The sequence below is a fragment of the Schistocerca piceifrons genome, chromosome 4 (genome assembly GCF_021461385.2).
Source record: "Schistocerca piceifrons isolate TAMUIC-IGC-003096 chromosome 4, iqSchPice1.1, whole genome shotgun sequence".
Lineage (NCBI taxonomy): Eukaryota > Metazoa > Arthropoda > Insecta > Orthoptera > Acrididae > Schistocerca > Schistocerca piceifrons.
This window is the reverse complement of record NC_060141.1, coordinates 471,741,876-471,767,263: the sequence shown is the minus strand read 5'-3', so window position 1 is coordinate 471,767,263 and position 25,388 is coordinate 471,741,876. Positions and strand designations below refer to the sequence as shown.

General features: G+C 42.5%; 1 protein-coding gene across 1 annotated transcript in view; it reads left to right on the top strand.

Annotated features, from left to right (window-relative positions):
- Window positions 1-25,388, top strand: part of LOC124795923 (methyl farnesoate epoxidase-like) — a 160,555-nt gene that overhangs the window by 72,981 nt on the left and 62,186 nt on the right. Inside the window, exon 5 of the mRNA XM_047260003.1 lies at window positions 4,419-4,539. Coding sequence (XP_047115959.1) covers window positions 4,419-4,539 — 121 coding nt within the window. The remainder of the gene's footprint in view (window positions 1-4,418; window positions 4,540-25,388) is intronic.

Below are 25,388 nucleotides of genomic sequence, written 5' to 3'. Positions count from 1 at the left end.
AATATAACATCCATTAACTGGTGGCAAGCTGTCAGATCGTACAGCTATGGTAATTCTAATACGTTTGATCAGCAGTTGTGCCTAAGGGAGTTTTGTAATGTTGTGGGACAAATTTTAAATGTGTTTTGGTTTATGTTGTACAGATATCGTTAACCGCCACTGTACCTTATACTGTGAGTTTTATCAGTAGTGCCAAGATATAATCGTAGTGTCGTTTTTAAAGTCCTGTAGAACAATTAATTTATGATAATAGTTCCACCTGTGTGTTGTACTCAAAATCGTACATATTTTTAGAAATATTATAATTTTATTTTTCTGCAAAGTTCAAATTTTTGTTCAGAGCCAGAGGTCTGTATTTACGGTAAGCAACCTTCATGTATTTTTTTGCTCCAAATCTTTACTTATTTTCATAAATAATTTTATAGTCTTACAAAGATAGGATTTTTGTTTGGAATCAGAGATGAATGGAGCAAAGAGATACCAAAGTTCAATGTCTGTGTGTGGAAATTTGTCCATCATTGTCTTTTGTCATGTTTACACCAGGCGCACCAGGAACTTATGTTTGCATATTACGGAAATACGTAGTTCTTGTATTACAATGCAATGGAGACCTCATCAAACCACCTTCTGTTTTAATAAAATGGTGCTTGGTCATGTTGTGTGTTTTTAATCTCGTATTTGGAGCAATACAACCAGGTTTGGGTATTATTTATTAGTCGATAATGGAAGTAAAGACCGCAAAAGCTATTTGTAAGCCTTGGCATGATAGATCCAACCAGTAAATGTCACAACCTTCCTTGAAAGCTCGGTTTTTGTTCATAATACCTTGGGTGGACTTAAATGAAATGCAATATGTATCAGTAACAGACAGTGAATATCAGCGATTGGATTTTTACACTGTAGAAGTTGATATATTACGTTTTCCCCACCCGCTAAAGATTGTTTGGTGATGTGACACATTAGTGAAAAACTTCTAACAGTTTTTGACCTATATTTTTGACATGGAAGTACTGTACATTTAGCATTTACGTATTTTGATGGACATTTTAAATATGAAGTTAACGTTGTGACGCATGAATTAAACTTTCTTTAATTAACTTCTTCCCCTGAAAGTGGTACTTGGTAAGATTTGTTTAGTTCATACCTTTGTTTACGCCTGGGATGAAATATCAACTGCTATTTAGCATACTAAATGTGTTTGCTGTTGGTATAATAAATTGAATGTGGAATTAACTCTGTGAAAATTGTTTTGAGAGTTCATTGTTGTGCTTAAGGTGTCACGCATTGACTACATTTTGCCAGTAACTCGCTGTAATACACCTGTCTATTTGTTTGTGTATGTATTTGCCTGTTTGTTAGAGTGTTTTAACCTAATGTGTTTTGAGCAGTTATAGGCTTGGTAAGCCCCATCTAGGCCTAAAATTAGAATGACCAACTCCCTAAGTTGGATGTTGATTTTTACCACATATATTATTAAACAATTTAGGCATTGATGTGGCACTGATGCAACTAATTTGAGAGTCCACAATCATGTTATAGACATCAGGTATGATGAATATTTTAGACATGGAAGTAACATTGACATAAACATTTTATTGATGAAATTTACGTATATTTACAGACATTTTAGGTGTGCAATTAATATTGCACTTCATTATAAGGTTTATGTGTTTTATAGAACAATTAAGATGTGGAAACATTTAATTCAAAGGTCCATTGTGCCTTACACCAAGTCTGATACAGGAATGGAGCTATGGACATTCAACAAGTGCCGCTTAACCGACAAATTAGATCACTATTTTAAGTATTTTGATAAACAATAGAACATTTGTAAACACGGTGCCAATTTGCGCAACATTCAGAAGAATCTTATGTATTTTTGAAATGGAAATACTGCCGTATTATCAGTATCACATTTTTTTTAACATAACGTAAATTACAGATAGTTTAGGTACTTCTCAATGTAGCATCTAATGGCTACTACCACAAGTGCACTAGTTCCATCATTATAAACTCTTCTTAATTTCTTAATTTTTAATTTTTTTTAAATATCCCACTATCACAATTGAATTAGTTCCATCATGCTGCGTCTTTGACTTCCCCACTGTTCCCATCTTGATGACATGTGTTTAAGTTCATTGATGACATTCTTCTCATTGACATATAGGCAAGCCAATCTAGCTCTTACTCTTTTTAAGGTGCAAAGTGGGACAGGTAACAAATATGCTTTTTTATCTATCATGTTCTCTTATGTGTTCTGAGATCATATTTCTTGTTGAGCTCAGTTCTCTTCCAGCAGAACATTCAGAGCTGGTACTTAGGCAAAGAGGTTCTCATTTTGGAATATTTGGGAAGGTTATCAGTTCTGGCACCTTCCTTACACCAAGATGATCTCCCAGGAAACCTTGGTCTTTCCTTCGAGATTTAATGAATTTTTGAAAAGCTGGCTTTAAGTTGAGGCACATTTTTATTCTGTTTTGTAGGATGACATGTCTCAGGCAAAAATATGAAGTCACAGTGTGTATGTGTACATGGAGAAATGAGTGAAACAGATAAAACTCTATGATTTGCTCGGTATATAGGTATGTTTCGTTCTATTATCACAGAGCGCTTTCCTTCATCGTTTATTCAAACTGTTGTTCAAACAACAATCAAATCCTACCCAGCTGAGGTAAAATGGGAGTAGGGAAAAATGATACCAAATGAGGGTACCTGGAGGTGATTTCCGGTTGTATCGTTCAATTAATAACAAAGGGAAACTTTCTGTTAAGTTCATTCTCTAGCCACTCAACTGTGAATGAGATAGTTTCTCTCGCTATATCGACAATACTGTTGGACAAGGTACTGTATCTGATTCAAACAATAAAAGCAGGAATAAAGGATCACTTGTGGCATCATCATCTCTTTCAGTATCATTACCAGTATCGTCACTTCCAGAGCAACATAGAACCTCATCAGCACCAGCAGACCACAAAATCAACGACTGTGAAAAAATGTTATGTAAAAAAATCACACATCATAACAAGAACTTTTATTAAACAATCATGTTTTGTTTGCGACTTCTTCTTTCGTTGCAGACCCGCTAAGCACCACATTTAAGTCATTAAATTATCTTTATGCTTTCTCCAAAACTCCATTTGCACACTTATTCATTTCTGCTCTTCTGCTCTCCATTTTCTACCCTATCTTTCTGGAAATATTTTGCCTTGTAAATCTTCTCTCTGAATTCTGTTTCAATTTTTTCTTTCGTCTTCAGTTTCATGCTTATTTGTGCCAGTTCTTTTTAGATGTCCATGTACTTTCATAAGGCAGTTAGGCTTGGTTTTTTATTTTTTTAAATTTGTACAATTTTCTCGCCAATACTCTAGGACACATTTTTAGGATGTTTCCAAGGATACCTGTCTTATTTTCCTAATTCCACCTGTAATATTTCGTGAACGATTTTATAGCACTGTTACTTTCTAATTCAAATGTTTCTACTATTGTCCTATTTCCTAATATCTTCCTCAAAACTCTGTTTTCTGACTTCCCCATTTTCTTTGTTGTTCGAAAAGTAAATGTTTCTGATGTATATGTGCATTCTGGCTGTACCGTGTAATGATGAATTTTTGCACTTCTAGAAAATGAGTTTTTATTGTAAACATGTTTTGTTAGCATCTTTCGTAATATCGCATTGATGCGTTCTCTTTCAGCTACATCAGCTAGGATGAATTCCTCTGTACTTTATATACTTTAGTAGTATTAATATATCTCTTTATTAAATTGTAACAGTACAGCTGATGAACGGCAGTAAGCACTATCAGCCAGCCCCAGAAGTGAAAGAAATTAGAACAAAGAAAAAAAGAAGCATACTAGCAGTCATTCCTCCCATACTCTATCTTGGAATGCAACAGTTAAAATGATATATGCCCCACATTTCATAGTGATTAGCAGAGAATACACGTAGATTCAAGTCCTACAACTAACCAAGTGAATCGACAATGTAATCAGTAAGACAGGACACTATCTCAGATGGACAAAAATGGAGTAAGATAAAGATTTTGGTCTCGTTGCTTAATCTTCCTAACTTTCACTTGAAGTGAAAACCACGGAAAAGTTAAATTAGAAGTTTTGAGCGCCACCTCTCCCAGATTTGAATCCAGTGCCGCAACCAGTGCGCCAGCTCACTCCTATGGACATTTTCAAAACAGATTCCCATTATTATCTCAAGTGGAGTTCTGGTGATCATAAGACGACTGTTTATGGATAAGAAAACGTTTACAAAGAAGTTATGAAACACATACATTTTGTTGACAAGGCCAAACAATGCTATATAAAAGGAAAACTTGTTCTCTCTTACACTTACTTGTATAAATATCATGTTCTCGAAGGTAGTAATTTTTCCCTTGTGTTATAATACAATTCCTGTAATTTTTCAGAAAATGATTGAAAACCATAAGGCAACATATACTACTAGGAAGAAGAGAGATCTCATAGACGCATTTTTGTCCAAAATGGCAAAAGCACAAAAGGAACAAAATGATAACACAACATTTACAGGTAAGTGACATCTGTCCTGGAAAACGAGATTTACAACGAACTAAGCACTGGGAGATGAAGAAGCTTGCACAGGATAGAGTAGCATGGAGAGCTGCATCAAACCAGTCTCATGACTGAAGACCACAACAACAACAACTAAAAAGTGTTCAATAAGGAAGAAGTAACCTGCCCACTTCTTGGACACTGGGAGATGCGCCAGCCCCGGATAGAATCCACACGATAGATCACCGACAAGGGTCTGTGGGTAGGACAGCCTTGATGTGGATTTTAGGCGGCTTCTCATGTCGAACTAGGTGAACACTGGTTTGGTACCCATATCCTGCCTCAGTTACACGATTCACAAATTCCGTCCGAACCTGTGCAGGGTGGGTGAGGAGGGAAGAGATGGCATCAGGAAGTGCATCCAACAAGATGAACAAATCCGATATAACATGTTGATCCCATGGAGACACAGAATAGAGCCAGAAGGAAGGAGAATGCGGAGGAAGTATAGTTTCAGCTTACGTCACCGTGCTGGAGCAAATTGCAACCGAACTTTGTCTGCTTTCACAGGCATCTGAAAGGCAGGGATGTGTTAAACAAGACAGACCCTTGCCCCTTCTTGGAATTTTATGTACAGACTTTTAATTCATTACAAATTTAGAGAAAGTTAGGATTCATTTTTGCTGTGAAGGACAAATACTGTGTCTTCAGCAATCGCTACTTAATTTCAGTTTGTTTGGTGATCACACTAGTGAAATGGAACCTTCCCGGGCCCGAGAAGACTGTTTCGGCGGTATCCTGCATTCAAAGCGGCTGCGAACCTTGATAGAATGTGGTCGAAATATTGTTGCCGTACTTTTCTCTTTAGCTCCCCGATACAAGCTATTTGAGCTGCCAAGAAGGACCCGTCCAGTACCCTGTAGCACATTGGCTGGCCACAGTTCCCAAGATACTTCTTTTCTCCCTCACCAGCAGAATTTAAACATAGCTACAGGACACCCGGCTGTGGCAGACATATACCCACTGCGTAAGTTCCTCATCACAGTAGTAGTTGTTTTTTTTTCTTTTCTTTTTGAGTCATCACTCCTCAGACTGGTTTGATGCAGTGGCCAGCCACGAATTCCTCACGTGCGCCAACCTTTTCATCTCAGAGTAGCAGCTGCAAACTTTGTTCTTAATTATTTTTGGGATGCATTCCAATCTCTGTCCTCCTCTACAGTTTTTGCCCTCTGCCACTCCCACTAGTACCATGGAAGCTATTTCCTGTCGTAAGAGAACTTCTATCATCCTATCCCTTCTTCCTGTAAGTGTTCTTCATGTAGTGTTTTCCTCGCCGATTCTCTAGATAACCTCCTCATTCATAACCTTATCACTCCATCTAATTTTCATCATTATTCTGTAGCACCACATCTCAAATGCTTCGATTCTCTTTTTGTAGGTTTTCCCACAGTCCATGATTCAGTAACGTGCAATTCTATCCCCCTAAGTACATTCTCAGATATTTCTTCCTCAAATTAAAGCCTTTGTTAGACAATAGTAGACTTCTTTTGTCCAGGAACGCCTTTCTTGTCAGTGCTAGTCTACTTTTTATGTCCTCCTTGCTCTGACCATAGGTTATTTTGCTGTCTAGGAAGCGGAATTCCTTAACCTGTCTGCTTCGTAGTCCTCAATTCTGATGTAAAGATTCTCGTTGTTCGCATTTCTGCTACTTCTCCCACTTTCGTCTTTCTTCAATTTACCTCTCAGTCCATATTCTGTACTCATCAGACTCTTCATTCCATTCAGCAGATCCTGTAATTCTTCTTCCTTTCACAAAGGATAGTAATGTCATCAGTGAATCTTATCATTGATTTCCTTTCAACATAAATTTTATCCCATTCTAGAACATTCCTTTTGTTTCTGTAATTGCCTCTTCGATATATGGGGTGAACAGTAGTAGCAAAAGACCACATCCTTGTCTTATACCCTTTTTAATCCGAACACTTCCTTCTTGTTCTTGCAATCTTATTGTTCCCGTGTGGTTCTAATACATATTGTGTATTACCCGTCTTTCCCTACAGCTTACCCTATTTTCCTCAGAATTTCAAACATCTTGCAGCATTTTACATTGTCGAACGCTTTGTGCAGGTCAACAAATCCTATGAACGTCTCTTTATTGTTCTTCATTCTTGCTTCCATTATCAACCGCAGCGCCAGAACTGCCTCTCTGCTACCCTTACCCTTCCTAAAGCCAAACTGTTCACCATCTGACAGTTCCTCAATTTTCTGTTATATTTTCTGTATATTATTCTCGTCAGCAACTTGTATGTATGAGCTGTTAAACTGATTGTGCTATAATTCTTGCACTTGTCGGCTCTTGCAGTCTTCGGAATTGTGTGAATGATGTTTTTCCGAAAGTTTGATGATATATCGTCAGACATTCTACACACCAATGTGAATAATCGTTTTGTTGCCCCTCCTTCCTAATGATTTTAGAAACTCTAACAGAATGGTATCCATCGCTTCTGCCTTATTTGATCTGAAGATGTACACAGCTCTTCTAAATTCTGATTCTAATACTGGGTCCCCTCTCTCTTCCTCATCGACTCTTGTTTCTTCTCCTATCGCGTCATCAGACGAGTCCCCCCTCTCATAGAGGCCTTCAAAGTACACTTTCTCTTTATCTGCTCTGCTATCTGGTCTGCAGTTAACAGTGGAATTCCCATTGTATTCTTAATGTTACCGCCCTTGCTTTTATGTCATGGAAAGTTATTTTTTGTTTTCTGTATGCTGACTCACTACTTCCGACAGACATTCCTTTTCCGATTTCTTCGCATTTTTCATGCAGCCATTTCGCCTTAGCGTCCCTGCAATTCCTATTCATTTCGTGTCTTAGTGACTTCTGTATTCCTGAATATCACTGCACGTTTTTGAATTTATTCCTTTCGTCGTTCAACTGAAGTATTTCTTCCGTTGCCTATGATTTCTTCAGAGTTACCTTCTTTGTACCAATGTTTTTCTTTCCAACTTCTCTGACTGGCCCTTTTAGCGATGTCTGTTTCTCTTCAGCTGAACTGCCTACTGGGCCATTCATTATCACAGTATATAAAACCTCAGAGAACTTCAAGAGTATCTCTTCGTTGATTAGTACTTGTGTATCAGACTAGTATACTTGCATTAATAACACAAACGGCGGTTTGGTGAGACTATGTTTATCTCAACACACCAAAGACATTCTAGTAAACCCCGAAGGATACTCACGACTGTGATAATTTCCAAATACCCAGATATATCTATGGACCCAAACTGCATCAGTCTGATATAGTTGAATTCCACACTGTCTACCAGAAGAGAGAGGAGGGAGGGAAGTATGGAATTTTAAGAACATTGTTATCAACCCAAAGCCATCACAATGCTTTATTAGGCATGGTCCTGTTGGAGGTGGTATGCCCTTGCCTTCCTCTGCCCTTTAACTGACTTACCCAGCCAGCTATACATGGAAACTACAGAATTCTGACCGCAGTTCTAACTCGGTATGTTTCAAATTAAAAATACCGTCCAAGGTGCAAATAGTGGTAAATGACAGATAGAAATCCAAGGACCTATCAGTATTTGAATCCCAGACATTTACATAGGTCAGGAAGATGTCTTCACAAGATGTTGGTAACTTCTCGATCCTTACAGATTGCAGCACAGTTACAGAACTAAAAATTCTGCACTTTAGTTGACACGCCTTTTCATAAACACTGCTGGGAAAACAATTATTACAACGTTGCAGAGGTTTCCGATTCGCTCATGATTTATTGCTGCAGCAGTGCGTATGGAGAATATGAAACGATTACATCTACAGATCAATAGGACAAGCGGTTCAGACGTATCAGTATCGACCAGTGATGAAGCACCCATGTTAGGTCGAGGTGTAGCCTCCAAGGGCGGCAATGCGACGCTGCCTCTGGCATACTGTCTATCGTAGAGATGGTAAATACTGTCCTGGGAGACGTTATGCCACTCCTGTTCAACCTGTTCGCGTATTTATGTAGGAATAGTTGGTTGACGAGCCGCATAAATCACTTTAGTCCCATGGTATCTCACATATGCTCGACTGAGGACAAGGCTGCAGATCGTGCTGGCCACGGAAGTTGCTGCACGTCTTATAGAGAACTTCGAGTTTCACGGGCCGTGTGTGGACGACCATTATCCGGCTAGACCAACATATCACCTCCCTGTTGCAAGAATGGCAAAAGAATGGGGCATAACTTTCTGCAGATACCGAGCGCTGGTTAGCGTCCCCTTCGGAAACACCAAAGATGAATGAGAGTTGTGGGTTATCGCATCCCAGATCCCAAGGCCTCGGGTGGTGTCGGCGTGTCTTGGACATTTGCACTCTAAGAGAAAGCGCTCAACAGGTGTATGTCGTACGCTCAAACGACCATCACTTGCGTGAAGGTAGAATCTGCTTTGAACGCTAAAGACCACAGCGCGTCATTCCATCTTCCAAGTGATTCTTTCACAGCACTAGTTGAGCCGTGCATTTGATTATGTGGTGTGAGTGGAAGACGGGCTAGAGCTGTGCGTGCCCGTAGTCCCACTGGTAATAGCCGGTTTGCAACAGTTTGTATTGACACGTCTGGACTCACAACCCCTCTTATCTGTGCTGCAGTAGCTGTACGATCTGTAACAGTTGCCCTTACAATACGAAGGCGTCTCTGCCGCGTGGACGTCTAGGACCTCATCTACAACTGTGAAAGTCAATAAGGAGTTACAGAACGTCTTTGCAAAATTCACCGTCGGGCAGGCATTAAGCCGATTTTTCGTAGCAAGAACAAAATAAAAGACATTGTGGGCTCGACGAAATATACAACTGACAAGTTTCATGCCGCCGGAGTTTATGAAATCGGATGCCAATGTGGACTTCGGTATGTATATGAGACTGGGCGTGCAATAAGCACGCCGGCCGAAGTGGCCGTGCGATTCTAGGCGCTGCAGTCTGGAACCGCGAGACCGCTACGGCCGCAGGTTCGAATCCTGCCTCGGGCATGGATGTGTGTGATGTCCTTAGGTTAGTTAGATTGAACTAGTTCTAAGTTCTAGGGGACTATTGACCTCAGAAGTTGAGTCCCATAGCGCTCAGAGCCATTTGAACCATTTTGCAAAAGCAGAAGGTTAACTGAACACGAGAGATATATCCGCCTCAAACAATACAACAAATCAACGGTGGCAAAACTTCAGGAACGGTGCAGGATGAAGATCGAATTTCGAGAGGCCCACGAACTGGCGAAACAGCCTTTTAGTTTGAGGAGGAAGATTAGAGAGGCTATAGAAATAGCCAAGTGACCCAACAATATGACTAGAGAGGACGGCACCGACTTCCAGCGTCTTGGCTGCCAGCTGTGACAGCTTTACGGAAGGACAGCTCTCGCAGAGCAACAGGCGCGCGGTAGGCCACAGCGTTGGCGGGTACACAGAGTGCTGCCGCGGCCTAGTCGATACTAGGCAGTTAGTAAACAACGCTACACTGTAGTCGACGCTCAGTCTCCTATTCGCCGATTTATACCAATGGCAAGCAGTAAAGGAAACTCCAATGGAACGCGCCCATTTCCGCCAATGACAACACGAAATGCAAAGACCAATAAAATGAACTCCTAATGCCCTTCCTCCTCACCCTCACATCCAATGACAGCATTCCTCCATAGTATATAAGTATCCAAACTAGTGCTCATTCGGCAGTTAGCAATACACCCTGATCAAGGCGCCTTGCAACAGTCGGAATTTTACAGACTACAATGCGGCCTCAAACCCAGAAGAATTTTATTGACTGTGACAACGGCCCCGGAAGCCTACGTTTACATACAACTGCGTGAGTATTGACATGGCCTGTGATACCACCATCGTTGCACAACTGACGCGCCACATCCAACGTATTTGACATTTCTCCGAAAGAACCATCCCTCCACTTGGAAAGCCTTAATATGACGCTTTGAAAACTCGCTCAGTTGCTCGTATGAGGCACGAGTGCTCTTTGTGGCACAGTCGCCTGCTTGCTTCACACGTTTGCACCACAATGAGCCTTCTGCTACGGCTGCGGCTACGGCTGGAACATAACGAGTAACTAATGCTCATGTTGAGCAGGATAAGCGAAACTGAGTCGCTGTGCCTGCAGATCTTGAGGTAGATGGGGAAACGTGGGACTCATTGGTTGGATGGATCTGGTGGATGCCAGGCGTCGAGGAAGGGTGGAGAATTCCTAATAAATTCTAAGATCGACTCAGAAGCCTGGAGACTGACTGGGTCTGGTGGTGAGTCAAGTAGCAGAGATCGCCGCGGACAGGAACTGCACTTCCCTGCCGACACGCACCTGACTGAGACCACAAAAATGTGTTCCCAGTCATAGGGCGTGGAGACAGGGTGGCGATTTATCAGATTTAGGTCCTTTCTCGGCACTAGTGAGCGCAGGGTCCGATGGTGTCTAACGGGATTGTATAACTCGCGAGGAGGAAGCGCTTTATCTGTGAGCAACCCCCCTTATCGGGTAGACACAGATGGCGCTCTGGTAACTATGTCGCTTTGCTATCTGTTGGAGGGCGGCGTTGAAACTATTATCAGTACATCCATTACCTCTCAGGTGGCATACGTTGTCATCGGATCAGAGGAGACGTCATCTTTCCAGATGTCCTAATTCTTTTTCCGGCACTGTAACTTTCTGAACAACGCTACTTCTTCTCCCTCCTAGCAACTTAAAGATGAAATAAGTGAATATGTTATTAACTAATGTAGTCTGCAGCAAAGTATCGAAATAGCTCACAGGTGAATGGCTAGATGTAGTGGCCAACAGTCACAATATTTCAGAAAGCAACCACTTTGCCATCACCAGGTGGAGGTAAAGTACGTGCTGTGTTCTGGGCTGAGCCACTCTGCGAACATTCTTCCACTGCTGCTCGTCCTACATCTTGCATGTAGTCCACTGTCAAGTTTTTTGACGGTTGTGGCTTTACGCTATAATCAGCATGGCTACAGGGGACAGGGGTGTTTTATTGAAGGACAGCTTACATGTCTAAGAAAGGTCAATTTTTTTGTACCTGAACATGTGACTTTATAGTCACGGTACTAGTTGTGAATCAATAGGAAGTCAATAAATCTTCTCACGGCAGCTGTTACGGTTATTTATTTATTCAAATGGATTTTTACAGCTGCGGCTGCCCCACTCACCAAGTGATCATGAGAAGCGCTGATGAACCGACTGCTGAGCGGACAGCTTGGTGCTTCTGTCTTTTACCGCCTCCCTCCGCCTTGCTGCTCTCCGTCCGTGCCCAATATCTCCTCCCTCATTTCTTCCACAGACAGGTTGCTCCGTCCTCGGTTCGTGCACAGATATAAGTACTGAGGTACCTCTCCTGTTCCTTCACTTACGCTAGAGTGGGTTTGTTGTGGGATGTAGCCTTCCTCTTCTTAATCAGATCAATGGCCAGTTCCCATGCCTTAACTTTATCATCAGTTCCCTTATTCGAATCTCTGTAAATTATATAATTAGAGTCTCAGAAGTTATACATCTGTGTCAGAAGCTTGGTCTGATCATAATCATTCCATGTAATTCCGATAGGCCATGTTCTGCGACTGCCAGCTTGTTGGGCTGCTGCAATCTGGCGTGCCGTTAGTGTGCTCGGCAATGATCTTCAACTGTACCCACCGTCTGCCCTATGCGCTTTTTTTTTTTTGGGGGGGGGGAGGGGGGGACATCAGTCTTCTGACTGGTCCGATGCAGCCTGACACGAATTCCTCTCCTATGCCGACCTCTTCATCTCAGAGTAGGACTTGCAATCTACGTGCGCAGTTATTTGCTGGATGCTTCAATATCTCTGTCTTCCTCTACAATTTTTACCCTCTACAGCACCCTCTAGTACCATGGATGTTACTCCTTGTTGTCGTAACAGACGTCCCTTCTTCTTGTAAGTGTTTCTGATACAGTCCTTTCCTCGCCGATTCTCCGGATAACCTCCACAGTTCTTACTTTATCAGTCCACCTAATTTTCAACGTTATTCTGTAGCACCACATCTCAAATGCTTCTAGTCTCTTCTGTTCTGGTTCTCCCATAGCCCATGTCTCACTACCATCCAATGATGTGATCTAAACGTACTTTCTTAGAAATTTAGTCCTCAGATTAAGGCCTGTGTTTGATACTAGTAGATTTCTCTTGTCCAGTAATGTCCTTTTTACCAGACCTATTCTGCTTTTCATGTCCTCCTTGCTCCGACCGTCGCCGGTTTTTGCTGCCTAGGCTGCAGAATTCCTTAACTTCCTCTACTTCGTGATCATCTACCCTGATGTTAACATTCTCACTGTTTGCATTTATACTACTTCCCACTACTTTCGTCTTTCTTCGATTTACTCTAAATACATATTCTGTAATCGTCAGGCTCTTCATTCCATTCATCAGATCCTGTAATTCCTCTTCTGTTTCACAGAGGATAGTAATGTCATCAGCGAATCTTATCATTGATATCCTTTCAACATAAATTTTATCCCGTTCTAGAACCTTCCATTTATTTCTGTAATTGCCTCTTTGATATACGTCTTGAACAATAGCAGTGAAAGAATACATCCCTGTGTTATATCCCTTTTAATCCGAGCACTTCCTTCTTGTTCTTGCAGGCTTACTGTGTATTACCCGTCTTTCCCTACAGCCTAAGCCTATTTTCCTCAGAATTTCGAACATCTTGAACCAGTTTACATTATCGAACGCTTTTACCAGGTCGACAAATATTACGAACGTCTCTAGGTTTTCCTTCAGTCTTGCTTCCGTTTTCAACCGCAACGTCATACCTGCCCCTTTGGTGCCTTTACGTTCCCTAAAACGACACTGCTCGCCATCTGACAATTCCTCAATTTTATTTTCCGTTATTCTGCACATTATCGTAGTCAGCAACTTGTATACAACTTATCATGAGATAATTCTTGCACTTGTCGGCTCTTGCAGTCTTCGGAACTGTGTGGATGATATTTCTCCGTAAGTTTGATGATATGTCACCAGACTCATACATTCTACACTCCAATGTGAACAACAGTTTTGTTGATACTTCCCCAATTGGTGTTAGAAATTCTCATGGAATATTGTCCCTTCTGCCTTACTTGATTTTAAATTCTGGTTATAACACTGGATTCCCTATTTGTTCCCCATCGACTCCTTTTTCTTCTTCTATCACATTATCAGACGAGTCCTCCCCCTCCAAGAGGCCTTCAATATATTCCTATCCGCTCTCTCATCTGCATTTAAGATTGGAATTCAAATTGACCTTTTATTCTACCGCTCTTGCTTTTGAATTCACCGAAGGTTGCTTTTACTTTTCTATATGCTGAGTCAGTCCTTCTGACAGCCATTTCTGTTTCGATTTCTTCACTGTTTTGTTTTAGGCTCTCGCCTTAGCTTCCCTGCGCTTCCTATTTATTTCGTTTCTAAATGCCTTGTATTACTGTATTCCCAGACATTTTTGTCCTTCCTTTTTTCTTCCATGAAGTGAAGTGTTTCTTCTGTTACCCATGGTTTCATGGCCCTATGTATATGATGCCACATTGGCAGGGTATCTGATAGTCTCTAGATCTGCGCAGTCAACGGTCGTCTCTGACACTACCAAACAGTGCTCATGGTTTAGCTGAAGGATGAAGAGGAAGGAGACATTCCAGAATGAATTGATTTATAGTGGCAGATGGAGGCACAGAAGAGATGTCGCTAGCACGTGTACCTGGACACAGGCCAAAGAGGCAGTAACGTGTTGGTGGGAGGAGTGGGGGAGAATATGCTGAGCGTCGCTGGTGGACAGAGCGACTCGCCGGTTGTCGGGTGGGCTAGCAGACAAAAACGCCACGCCAGCTTCTGTCAGTCAGTTCGTCAGTGTACCTCGTGATGACAACGCTGTCGCTATCCGAACTATTCTAGCTTCTGGACACTAACTTTCGATATGCTCGAAATATGTATATAACCTCTTTGCACCGGTATAGGACACTGTCTGGTATACTTTGGTGTATATGGTCGTATGGATGTACTGCACAGTTATCTAGCTGCATCCGCAACCTATTATATGGAACGTGCAAAGTAGTGGAGGGGTGATTTAGCAATGATGCAGAAACTGGGAATTGTTCTACCGTGTCATTGACTGACGTTGCAATTACGGAACAACAGGTAAAATTGCTAAAATTAATCCAGCTATCAAGTATGGCCTGTATTACAGAACATCGTCTCATATCAATGATGCCTTTCTGATGCCGTTCGTCCTCTGGGTACGCTGTTGATTACCGCATAATGAATGGCTGACGACACTCGGCTGAGATGGAGAGAGCCTTAGCAGAACCCTGGATATCTGCTACTTGTCGCTGTGCAACATACAATTGATAGGAAGCGTTCTTCGACGCTGCAGACTCGTCCTGTTTTCATAAGCTGCGATGCCTTCCACGTGTTTTTACTTTTATTTTTTCACCAACATGATAGCAATACTTCTTCTTATTTGTACCACCTCACACGTATTGTGAACAGCGCCTTCCGACGATGGTCAACACTGAAACAGTAATCATGTACAGTATTGCAGAATGAGGGAGCAATGCTCTTCCAAATGGAACACCGAGACATTCGCTACCCTGTCGCTGGAGAAAATGAGATTAACTGTACAGTCGGATAGCTGTTGGAAGCTCTCCACAAAATACCGCAAGATCTTCCAGTTTCCATACGTTGCAATGTCTTCCACACTTTTTTCAATGAGAAACATCGCCGCTGTGTTTTATTTCTACCAGCCCGTGTCTGTTGTAGCAGTATAGCTTTCTGTGAGAGCCAAAGGATCGAAACGCGTTAATGTCAGTTTAGCAGCAGGTGACACAGACCTCCAAGTCATGCTAGAAAACACAAAGTGTACGGCGGTGTACACAGATTGGATGAGTGACAAACGAATCCATTACACTGCTTATGAATGAACAATACATGAATCCTCTCGTGTGTCTGATAGTCCGTCGGATGTGGTCCTCCTACAGTACAGATGACGAACGTTTACACTGGTCTGTAGATGCGACACCGATCACGAGCCATCTTCCCCAATGAACCGATATTTAAGAGAGTCGCCACATATGGTCTACGCCGGAAGGCACACTGTATTTGTTTCGGATTTATCAGAAGACGGGGATGCGGTAATATCATATCGAATTCTGTAACGGATGAAGTTAGCGGAGGTTTTATAGTACAGATGTCGCTATACTTTACACGAACAACTTGCCTATGGGGCGGCTGTCGTTTTACCTGCTATTGTTTAGTTAACCATAGCTGATTTGCGTTGGTGAAGGACCACCGCCTCAAGGCGGACAGCGTCCACAGGGTTGTGGTGAAAGGCCCAGTGTAGATAGTGGGGCGCTCTGTTGTAGCTGTTGACTGTTTGAAAAGGCTTGTGTTGTCCCCATGGGTGGATGGATGGATGGATGGGTGGAGGGAGAGAGGGGAGCGATGAGGGGGTGTAAGACGGCCTTGATTTCGGCAGTTTGTGAGCTGAACACACTTTCAACTACCACCCCCTGTGCATTATGTCCCATTCATTACAAGTTCTGTGTTTTTTACTACAATTTCCAAGTGTAATTAGAACAGTGATGCATTTTGTCCATCAGGTGCGGTAGCGTGTACTGGCTTCTATTACGTGGGCTGCGGGCGTCTGTAGCGAACTCTGACATCAAACAATGACAGACTATGTCCTCAGCTGTATGTTAACAGGTAATATATTTATTGAATTCTTCTTTGTCCAACACCAGCATCTCCTCAGTTGAACGTATTTTTCGCCAAAACGAATAGAGGTAGTACCTGACACCGGAGCCTTTATTTTCCCGCTAGCTTGCAGGCGAAGGGTAGAGTTTAAGCATGTCTGTCACTAGTTTCCAGTCGTATTGTGAAGTTTTTCCCAGAAGAGTAACACCAGTTGTATGGTAGCGTCAATTTTTGAGCTGTATTGCGATTTTAGGCAGTCCTTGTGTATCGCGATGCACATAGTTGTGTAATTAGGCCCGACCTTTGTGAATAATTATGTAATTAGGACCGATCTTTACTTCGAGTTTCCCAACCAAAATAAATAAAGTTCACTAACCTAACCTTCCTCTCCTTCATCTGCACAGTTTCCATGAGTTGGGGGACTTGGGCTTGCCACCCAGTAGGGTTAGGGTTCGAGTCCAGAAAAGGCTATCGCTACTTGTTATTCCCCGCCCATTACAAGTGCCTCTGGTAGTATAACTGTGTTAGGGGGTTGCAATTGGGTTTTCCATCCAGGATAATCAGGGTTCATGTCCTGGAAAGAGTACCGCCATTTTTAATTTCCCACCAATTCCCAGATTGGGGGTGGGGTGGGATGTCAGCACAGTCCCTGGAATAAGTAATTCCCACCAAAATTCGAAATTCTCGTCAATGGGGTAGGTGAGGGGGGCCGGGGGGGAGGGGGGGGGAGGGAGCTGGAGCTCACGTACAGGCTGAGAAACACACGATGTCACCCGGGGGTGGGGGTGGGCGTCGTCGAGGTGGAGGTGGGCATGGTTGGGGGGGGTTATTAATTGATAAATGTAATTAAATTGCATATCAGTTTGATATCAAAATTGTAGCTGTAACCCCATTCTCCTACTACTGTCGTTGCTTAGTTTCTGGGTCATACTCATTACACCACGTCCGGTCATTTGTAATTTTATTTGTAAAAAGCCATCTTGGGATGTGGTTCCGTCATGTTAACAGCTGCAAAATCCGAAAACACGTGAAACATCATTTACGAGGAAAAGCTCTCGGACTTAACTGACCCTTCTGCACAAAAGCCAATATTCATCGGATTCGATTGCGTTTTCAGTGTTGCAAATCTCATTTTTGAAATGATTACTTCTTTAGATACATTGATATTTGCGATTTTTCAAAACTGACCTTAAATTTAAGTGCTGCCAACTTCAGTGGTTCAAATGACTGTCTCTGCTGAAGTAATTTCAAACCTCAATACCTCAGCTAAAAATGACACGGCGCTTTCATTATGTTCTCAGCTTAAAAATGATCTATGAAAAGTTTCTACCAGCCACGCTCCAACATTCATGGCAATCGGATGTCAACAACTGAGTGCAAAGTGGACCCTCGATGTTCGACTCTGTGAATTCGCTATAAATAGGATCATATGGCCAGACGCAACGCCTTATACATCGTGGCGTAGCGGTTAGTGTCCCTTCCTGGCGTGTTGTACGTAATAGGTCAAAGCCACCAAGCAGGGGTTATATGTTACGAAGTATTTATCATTTTCTGAAAGGTTCTGGAAATTTTTTATCTTTGTAATAGTCGTATATTATCGAATACTCGATGTTTTTCTGAATAACACCACTCCCCCTCCAGTAATTCAATATTTTTATGTTCTGGCTGCATGTTAATTTCCGTAATAAACGTGTTTTCAGTAATAAGAGTCATACTTAAACTACGTCACTGCTTCCGAATTTGCAGTTGAGTCTGTTTACAACGTGACAGTATCATATATACTAATTTTTTATATGTTTATTTGGCCTTCATGTAGATATCAGTTATCCAATGCGAAAGGCCTTCGTACTATGTTGAAAACGATTGTTTTCGTTACAACTTATCCGGTTCTCCAAGTAGGTATCACAAAAAGACATGAAGCTCAAAATTTGAAAAAGTTTGAAAATGACCCTACTTTCCTCCAAGTTCGCGAGATATTTGGAAATAGTACAACCAGAATTCCAAATATCATACACAAATATATAGTGCACAAAATTCCAAAGGGAATTACTTCAAAAAACGTTACGCTACACCACAAAACCAACACGCTGCTTTACGACAAGTATAGACAACCTGTAGACTGGCAGTGGTTTCCTAAATTACGTATCAAAACGTCTTCGGTCACAGGTTCGAACCCCGCCACCGTTTAAATTTTGAATAAAAATCAACAGCAATGGCGGCCGAAGACGTTCGGGACAAGAAGTCACCCTCATTCTGCCAACGGCCTTGTCACAGAGCATGGAACATCGGACAGGAGAGGTTCAGGGCACTCTCTTCCTTTTGAGGTGGAAAACAGCCCCTTTTAAGTGGGAAGAATCAGGATTGATCAACGACATGAGGATGCAGAAGGCTATGTAACATCCTGCACTAAAGACACATAATGTTTATCTGCAGGAGACGTGGCCTGTACTTGAGAAACCGTCATTGTGATTGATCTCTCCGTTGGCAAAGTTGGTAGTTCTCCAATTCGGATCTCCGGGAGGGGCTGCTTAGGAAGAGACAAACGCGAGAAAAAGATTGAATAACCAAGGAAAGGATGATGTTCTACGTGGTGGGGCGTGGAATATCAGAAGTTTTTACGTGCTAGGAACACTATAAAATAAGAAAAGGGAAATGGTAAGGCTCAGTTTAAATACAGCGGGGATCAGTGAAGTGAAATGGGAAGAAGACAAGGATTTTTGGTCGAATGACTACAGGGTAATATAAACTGCAGCAGAAGACGGTATAACGGGGATAAGATTCGTTATGAATAGGAAGGTAGGACAGAGAGTATGCTACTTTGAACAGTTCACTGATAGGGTTGTTCTCATCAGAATCGACAGCAAACCAACATCGACAGCGATAGTTCAAGCATGTTTGCCGACGTTGCAAACTGAAGATGAAGAGATAGAGGAAGTATATAAAGCTATTGAACGCGTAATTCAGTACGTATCGGGAGATAAAAATCTAATAGCCATGGGTGATTGGAATGTAGTTGTAGGGCAAGTAGGGCGTGGTACTCGAAATGAGAGAGGAGAAAGTTTAGTTGAGTTCTGTATTAAATTTCGGCTTGTAATAGCAAATACTCTATTCAATAATGACAAGAGGAGGGCGTACGCGTGGAAAAGACCTGGAGATACGGGAAGATTTCAGTTAGATTACGTCATGGTCAGGCACAGATTCCGAAATCAGTACTGGGTTGTAAGGCGTACCCAGGAGGAGATGTAGACTCAAATCACAATTTAGTAGTGATGAAAGGTAGGCTGAAGTTTACAAGATTAGTAACGAAAACTAATGCGCAAAGATGTGGGCTACGGAAACACTAAGGAATGAGGAGATACTCTTGAAGTTCTCTGAGGCTATAGATACTGCCACAAGCAATAGCTCAAAACACAGTTAAGTCGAAGAGGATTGGACATCTCCAAAAGGGCAATTGCAGAAGCTGGAAAGAAAAACACAGATACAAAGAAGATAACTGCGAAGAAACCATTGGTAACACAAGAAATACTTCAGTTGATCGATGAAAGATTAAGGGAATTCAGTAATAGAGAAACAAAAGTCACTTATGAATGAAATAAATAGAACTCGCGGGGGAACAAATGCGGAAGTCAAAAAAACCTTCGGTATACTTAAAAGCAAGGGTGGCAGCATTATGAATGCAATGGGAATTCCACTGTTAAATGCAAAGGAGAGAGTTGATAGGTGGAAAGTGTACATTGAAGGTCTCTACGAGGGAGAAGGCTTGTTTGATGGCGTGATATTAGAAACAGAATTTAAAAGGGCTTTGGAAGACTTACGATCGATTGAGGCAGGAAGGATAGACGACATTCCATCAAAATTTCTAAAATAATATGGAAAGTGGCAACAAAACGACTATTACGCTGGTGTGTAGAATGTATGAGTATGGTGATATATCAGCAGACCTTCGGAGAAACATCAGCCACACATTTCCGACTGTTACAAAAGCCCACAAATGCGAGAATTTTCGCAAAATCAGTTTAACAACTCATGCATACAAGTTGCTGACCAGGATAATACACAGTGGAATGGAAAAGAAAACTGAGGATATGTTTGACGACAATCAGTGTGACTTTAGAAAAATAAAGGCATTAGAGAGGCAATTCTGACGCGGTTGATAATGGAAGCAAGAGTAAAGAAAAATCAAGAGAAGTTTACAGGATTTGTCGACTTGGAAAAATAAGGTTAAGCTATAGGGAAAGACGAGTAATATACAATGTGTACAAGAATCACGAAGGAACAATAAGACTGGAAGACGAAGAACGAAGTGCTCGGATTGAAAAAGGTGTAAGAGAGGGATGTAGTCTTTCGTCCCGACAATTCAATCTATACAGCGAAGAAGCAATTACAGGAATAAAAGAAAGGTTCAACAGCTGAATTAAAATTCAAGATGAAAGGATATCACCGATAATATTGCTATCCTTAATGGAAGTGAAGAAGAATTACAGATCTGCTGCATGGAATGTTTATCCTAATGGGTACAGAATATGGACTGACAGTAAATCAAAGACAGACGAAAGTAATGAGAAGTAGCTGAAATGAGAAAAGCTAGAAACTTAACATCACGACTGGTGATGACGAAGTAGATGAAGTTAAGGAATTCTGCTCCCTATGCAGCAAAATAACCTGCGACGGTCGGAGCAAGGAGGACATCAAAAGCAGACTAGCAAAGGCAAAAGGGCATTTCTGGACAAGAGAAAATTACTAGTATCAAATATAGGTCTTAATTTGAGGTCGAAATTCCTGAGTATTTACGTTTAGCGAACAGAATTTTATAGCAGTGAAACATGGGCTGTTGGAAAACCAGAAAAAAAATAATCGAGGCAGTTGAGATGTGGTGTTACAGGAGAATTGAAAATTAGTTAGACTGATAAGGTAAGGAATAAGGAGGTTCTGCGAAGTTTCGGCAAGGAAAGGAATATGTGGAAAACACTGACAAAAAGGGCGGATAGGATGATGGGATATCTGTTAAGCAATCACGGAATAACTTCCACGACGCTAGAGGGAGCTGTAGAGGATAAAAACTGCAAATGCAGAATGAGATTAGAATACACCCACCGCATACTTGAGGACGTAGGATGCAAGCGCTTCCCTGAGATGAAGAGGCTGGTAGAAGAGAGGAGTTCGTGGACCGCTTCAAACCGGTCAGTAGATTGATAAATTGATGACTCAAAAAGAAAAAATAAAGAAAGAAAAGAAAAGGCAGCGTAATCCCGCATTGGCAATCCGGTTAACATTTCAAACAAACGGGACGCCCATCACATTTCCAATACGGCAGCGGGGAATTTAACATTGCACTTAACTGGATATAAATAAGATTTCTAATGCGGTATACTGTGTACAGTAGGCGTTTTCACGTGAATAGCTGCGGCAGAGTTAAAATTGAGTACATTTTGTACTCTAAATACACTACTTGTACACTTAACATAACCACTCATGTGAGTTGATACAAACTGGACTCCCTCTGGAGATCCAGAGCCCAAATATCTCACTGTTTCTCTAAAATATTTCAGGTGAATTCTAGGACGATACCTTCGGACAGGTACCGCCAGTTACTTCCAACATGCTTAGCCAGTCGAAGCTTGTGCTCCGTATCTAATGACATGAAAGGAGCATCCAACTTCAGTTGACTTTCCCTTAATGTAATTACAGAGCACGTATCACCTTTGGGCAACTTACATATTGTTTCCTGTCAAAACTAGCTCAGTTGCTACTCGCCACTGCAGTGGAACTTAACCTATAGGAGAACTGTAGACCAAAAACCCCAGAAACAAATTTGAATGTACCCTGAGCGACGTCACGTTAAATACGCAATTAGACAGCATGATTCACTGCTTTCTCATTACAAAATTTCAAGAATGGAAACTGGTCGAGTGATCGAAAGTGGCATGGTTAGAGGAACACTCAATGTCAGACATGTTTTGAGCACCAAGGTCAGGCATGTTGTCAGAGGTGTCATAAGAGCTACATTTGACCAGATGCGTGTTCTTGTGTAGATTCCTCCGAAGAGCGTTGTCCAAAATCATCTCTTTGAGAAGCATAAGAAATTGTCACTGACAGCTAAACTCAAAGAATCAAGGAAAATTCTACGAACCAGACGTCATCAATCCTTGTCAACTATTGCAGAAGTCTTTCTCAGCAGCTCATGTGCAGTGATGAGTGATATAACAGTCCCTCCGAACCAGCTGGAATCTGCATGGCGTCGTCACAGGATCCCTCCGCAGGATGCCCGCCACCTATGACTCAGATAGGCTTGAGCAGCTATTATCTACGGCTATACAGAATAGCCATCGAAATATATTAATGTGGTGGTAATTTAACAGAAAATAAACAGGTATGAGATAGTCCTTGAGCGATATTTGGCCAAAGGCTCCGAGTAGCCGATGGATAAATTTTATGTTTGACAGACGACAGTCGTTAATTGAGTTTTATCCATGGAAGTAAAAAGAGAAGGGAGGTCTCATTACATCACACACTTGAAGTCGACTAGCTCAAAACCTTAGGAAAGACACGACTACAGAAGTCACACGTAGGGCCATAGATCCTCTCACCAACTCGGAACCAGACAGGAACACCATCGGAAGGCTTTACCCCTGGGCACCGGCGCCTCCGCGACTATATGACCCCCGAACATCCATAGGAGAGAGTTCCATTACGTTCGATACTGAACAACATAAACTCACCAACATATGGGATAGCCAAACATCTAGCACAACTACTAACACCACATGTGGGTCACTGCCTACACCACGTCAAGAACTCGACAGAATTTGTGAATGTACTCCAAGAGCTGTGCAAAGATGAGAAGGACCTACTAGTCAGCTTTTATGTTAAGTCTCTTTTCACCCGCGTGTCACTGGACGATTCCTTAGCGCTTCTAGTTGGACACTTCGGTGAAGACACAATCAGACTCTTCCGTCCTGTGCTAACTACCACCTATTTCAAATGTGTTGGGAAATTATATGAACAAATAGACGGGGTTGCCATGGGCTCCCACTTTGAAGATGTAGCACTGGATACCGCCCGCCTTGAACCAAAGGCATTCTATAGATACGCTGACGACACTTTTGTGGTGGGGCCACATGGCAAGAAAAACCTACAAGAGTCTCTACGTCATCTCAATGGCATGCATGAAAATATGAAGTTCACCATGGAAGTAGAAGAGAACGGATGCCTGCCCTTCCTGTACATTTTAATTAACAGAAATCCGGACGGTACGTTGGGACTCTCGGTCTACAGGAAAAAAGACGCACACGGACCTTTATCCTAATGCTCGGAGTTGCCACCATCCGGCGCAACGCAACTCGGTACGAAAGAAGTTGGTACAAAGAGCCAGGTCCATCTGCGACAGGGGGAGTTTTCCACAGGAACTGCAGTACCTGCGGGAAACTTTCCGAAAGGCTACAGCAAGACGCAGAAAAGACGCGTGTTACGGACAGACAAGGAGCGGGAAGACAAGCCAGAAGAAGACGAAGCAAATCGTGTAGCGTTCCTGCCCTATGCTGTCCCGCCAACAGCCAAAATGGCAAGAATATTGAAAAATTGCGGTATAAAAGCCTTTTTCCACACAACGCAAAAAGTGAAGGACATACTTGGCTTGGCCAAAGACCCTTTAGGGATACAGACGCCGGGCAACTACAGTATCCAGTGCTAATGTGAAGGCAGTACGTCGGACAAACACAACGGTGTATGTTACAGCGCTGTACGGAGAACATCAGAAACGTGCGATTAGGACAAGTAAGCAAGTCCTCGGTATCAGAGCATAGCGTTAACCAGGGGCACACCTTCAACTTTGTAGAAACGAAGAAGATATACAGTGCCAATAGATTCTGGGACTGCGTCTTCAAAGAGGCAATGAAAACGTCTCCACAACAATCTGGTCAACCGCGATAGAGGATTTCAACTTAGCGCGACGTGGGATTCCGCAATTGAGAAGATACGTCAGGAACGCTCTGTTCTGGAGGTGGCGGCGTCCGCGGACAGAATAGACAGCGACCAGGACTTGCCGGCCGCAGTCACCGAGCGGTTCTCGGCGCTACAGTCTGGAACCGCGCGACCGCTACGGTCGCAGGTTCGAATCCTGCCTCGGGCATGGATGTGTGTGATGTCCTTAGGTTAGTTAGGTTTAAGTAGTTCTAAGTTCTAGGGGACTGATGACCTCAGATGTTAAGTCCCATAGTGCTCAGAGCCATTTTTTTGACGAGGACTCGTCGCCCGCACCAGAGCCGCACCGTGAACCCACACCACCGGCCACGCCGCTCGGCACCTGTTCCCGGAGCCTCGTGATTGGCCCGCCTGCAAAAGAGGACAGCGGTTAAGTACCTTTATAGGATTGTGCAGCACAGTGGACCCCCTCAACGCGGCGAAGCAGCACCTGGACAAACTCCAGAGAGTTCAGAACCGCGTCCTCAGGAGGTCACTGCACCTACCCATGGGATCCCCCACCGACGATCTGTACGCCGCTAACGAAATCCCACTCCTCAAAGAAAGATTCCAAGATCCGGCAAGGGCTTTCCACGAGAGCTCTTCCAGATCTGGAAATAACCTCATCCAGTCCTTAGGTCAGTATGACATGTCCCGCGACAAGCACAAACGCCACATGGCGATCTTCGACGACTAAATCGAAGAGAAAAATCCCAAAAATCTCCAAATCCTAATACCAGTCCTTAATCCTTAAAATACCCAACGTTTCGCCAACCTCAGGCAAGTACTAGACACCACCAGAACACCAACACAACACACAGACAGCCAAAACATTCAAAGACAATCACACACTCACAACACACATTGTGGAGTAAAAACCAACAGGCTATAAACTCTTCCACACACTTCCCCAAGGAGGGGAAAGTAAAAGGTGAGAGAGGCAGCATCCCGAGACCTTGCTTGGGGATGATGGGTACGAAATTAATCGAAACGTTTCGACAAGACGACGCCACCACTCAGCTCATAACCCGACGAGAGTTCATAAATGTTTCTCCTTGGTAACTCCTCCTATTCCACAGAAGATTATCTATTACCGCAACGTGCAAATGGTGATCGGTATGAATTACTGGCTAACGCCTGTCTGTCTTTAATTGAAAAACGTAAACACTAAAAAACAATCAGCATGGACACATATTTACAAAA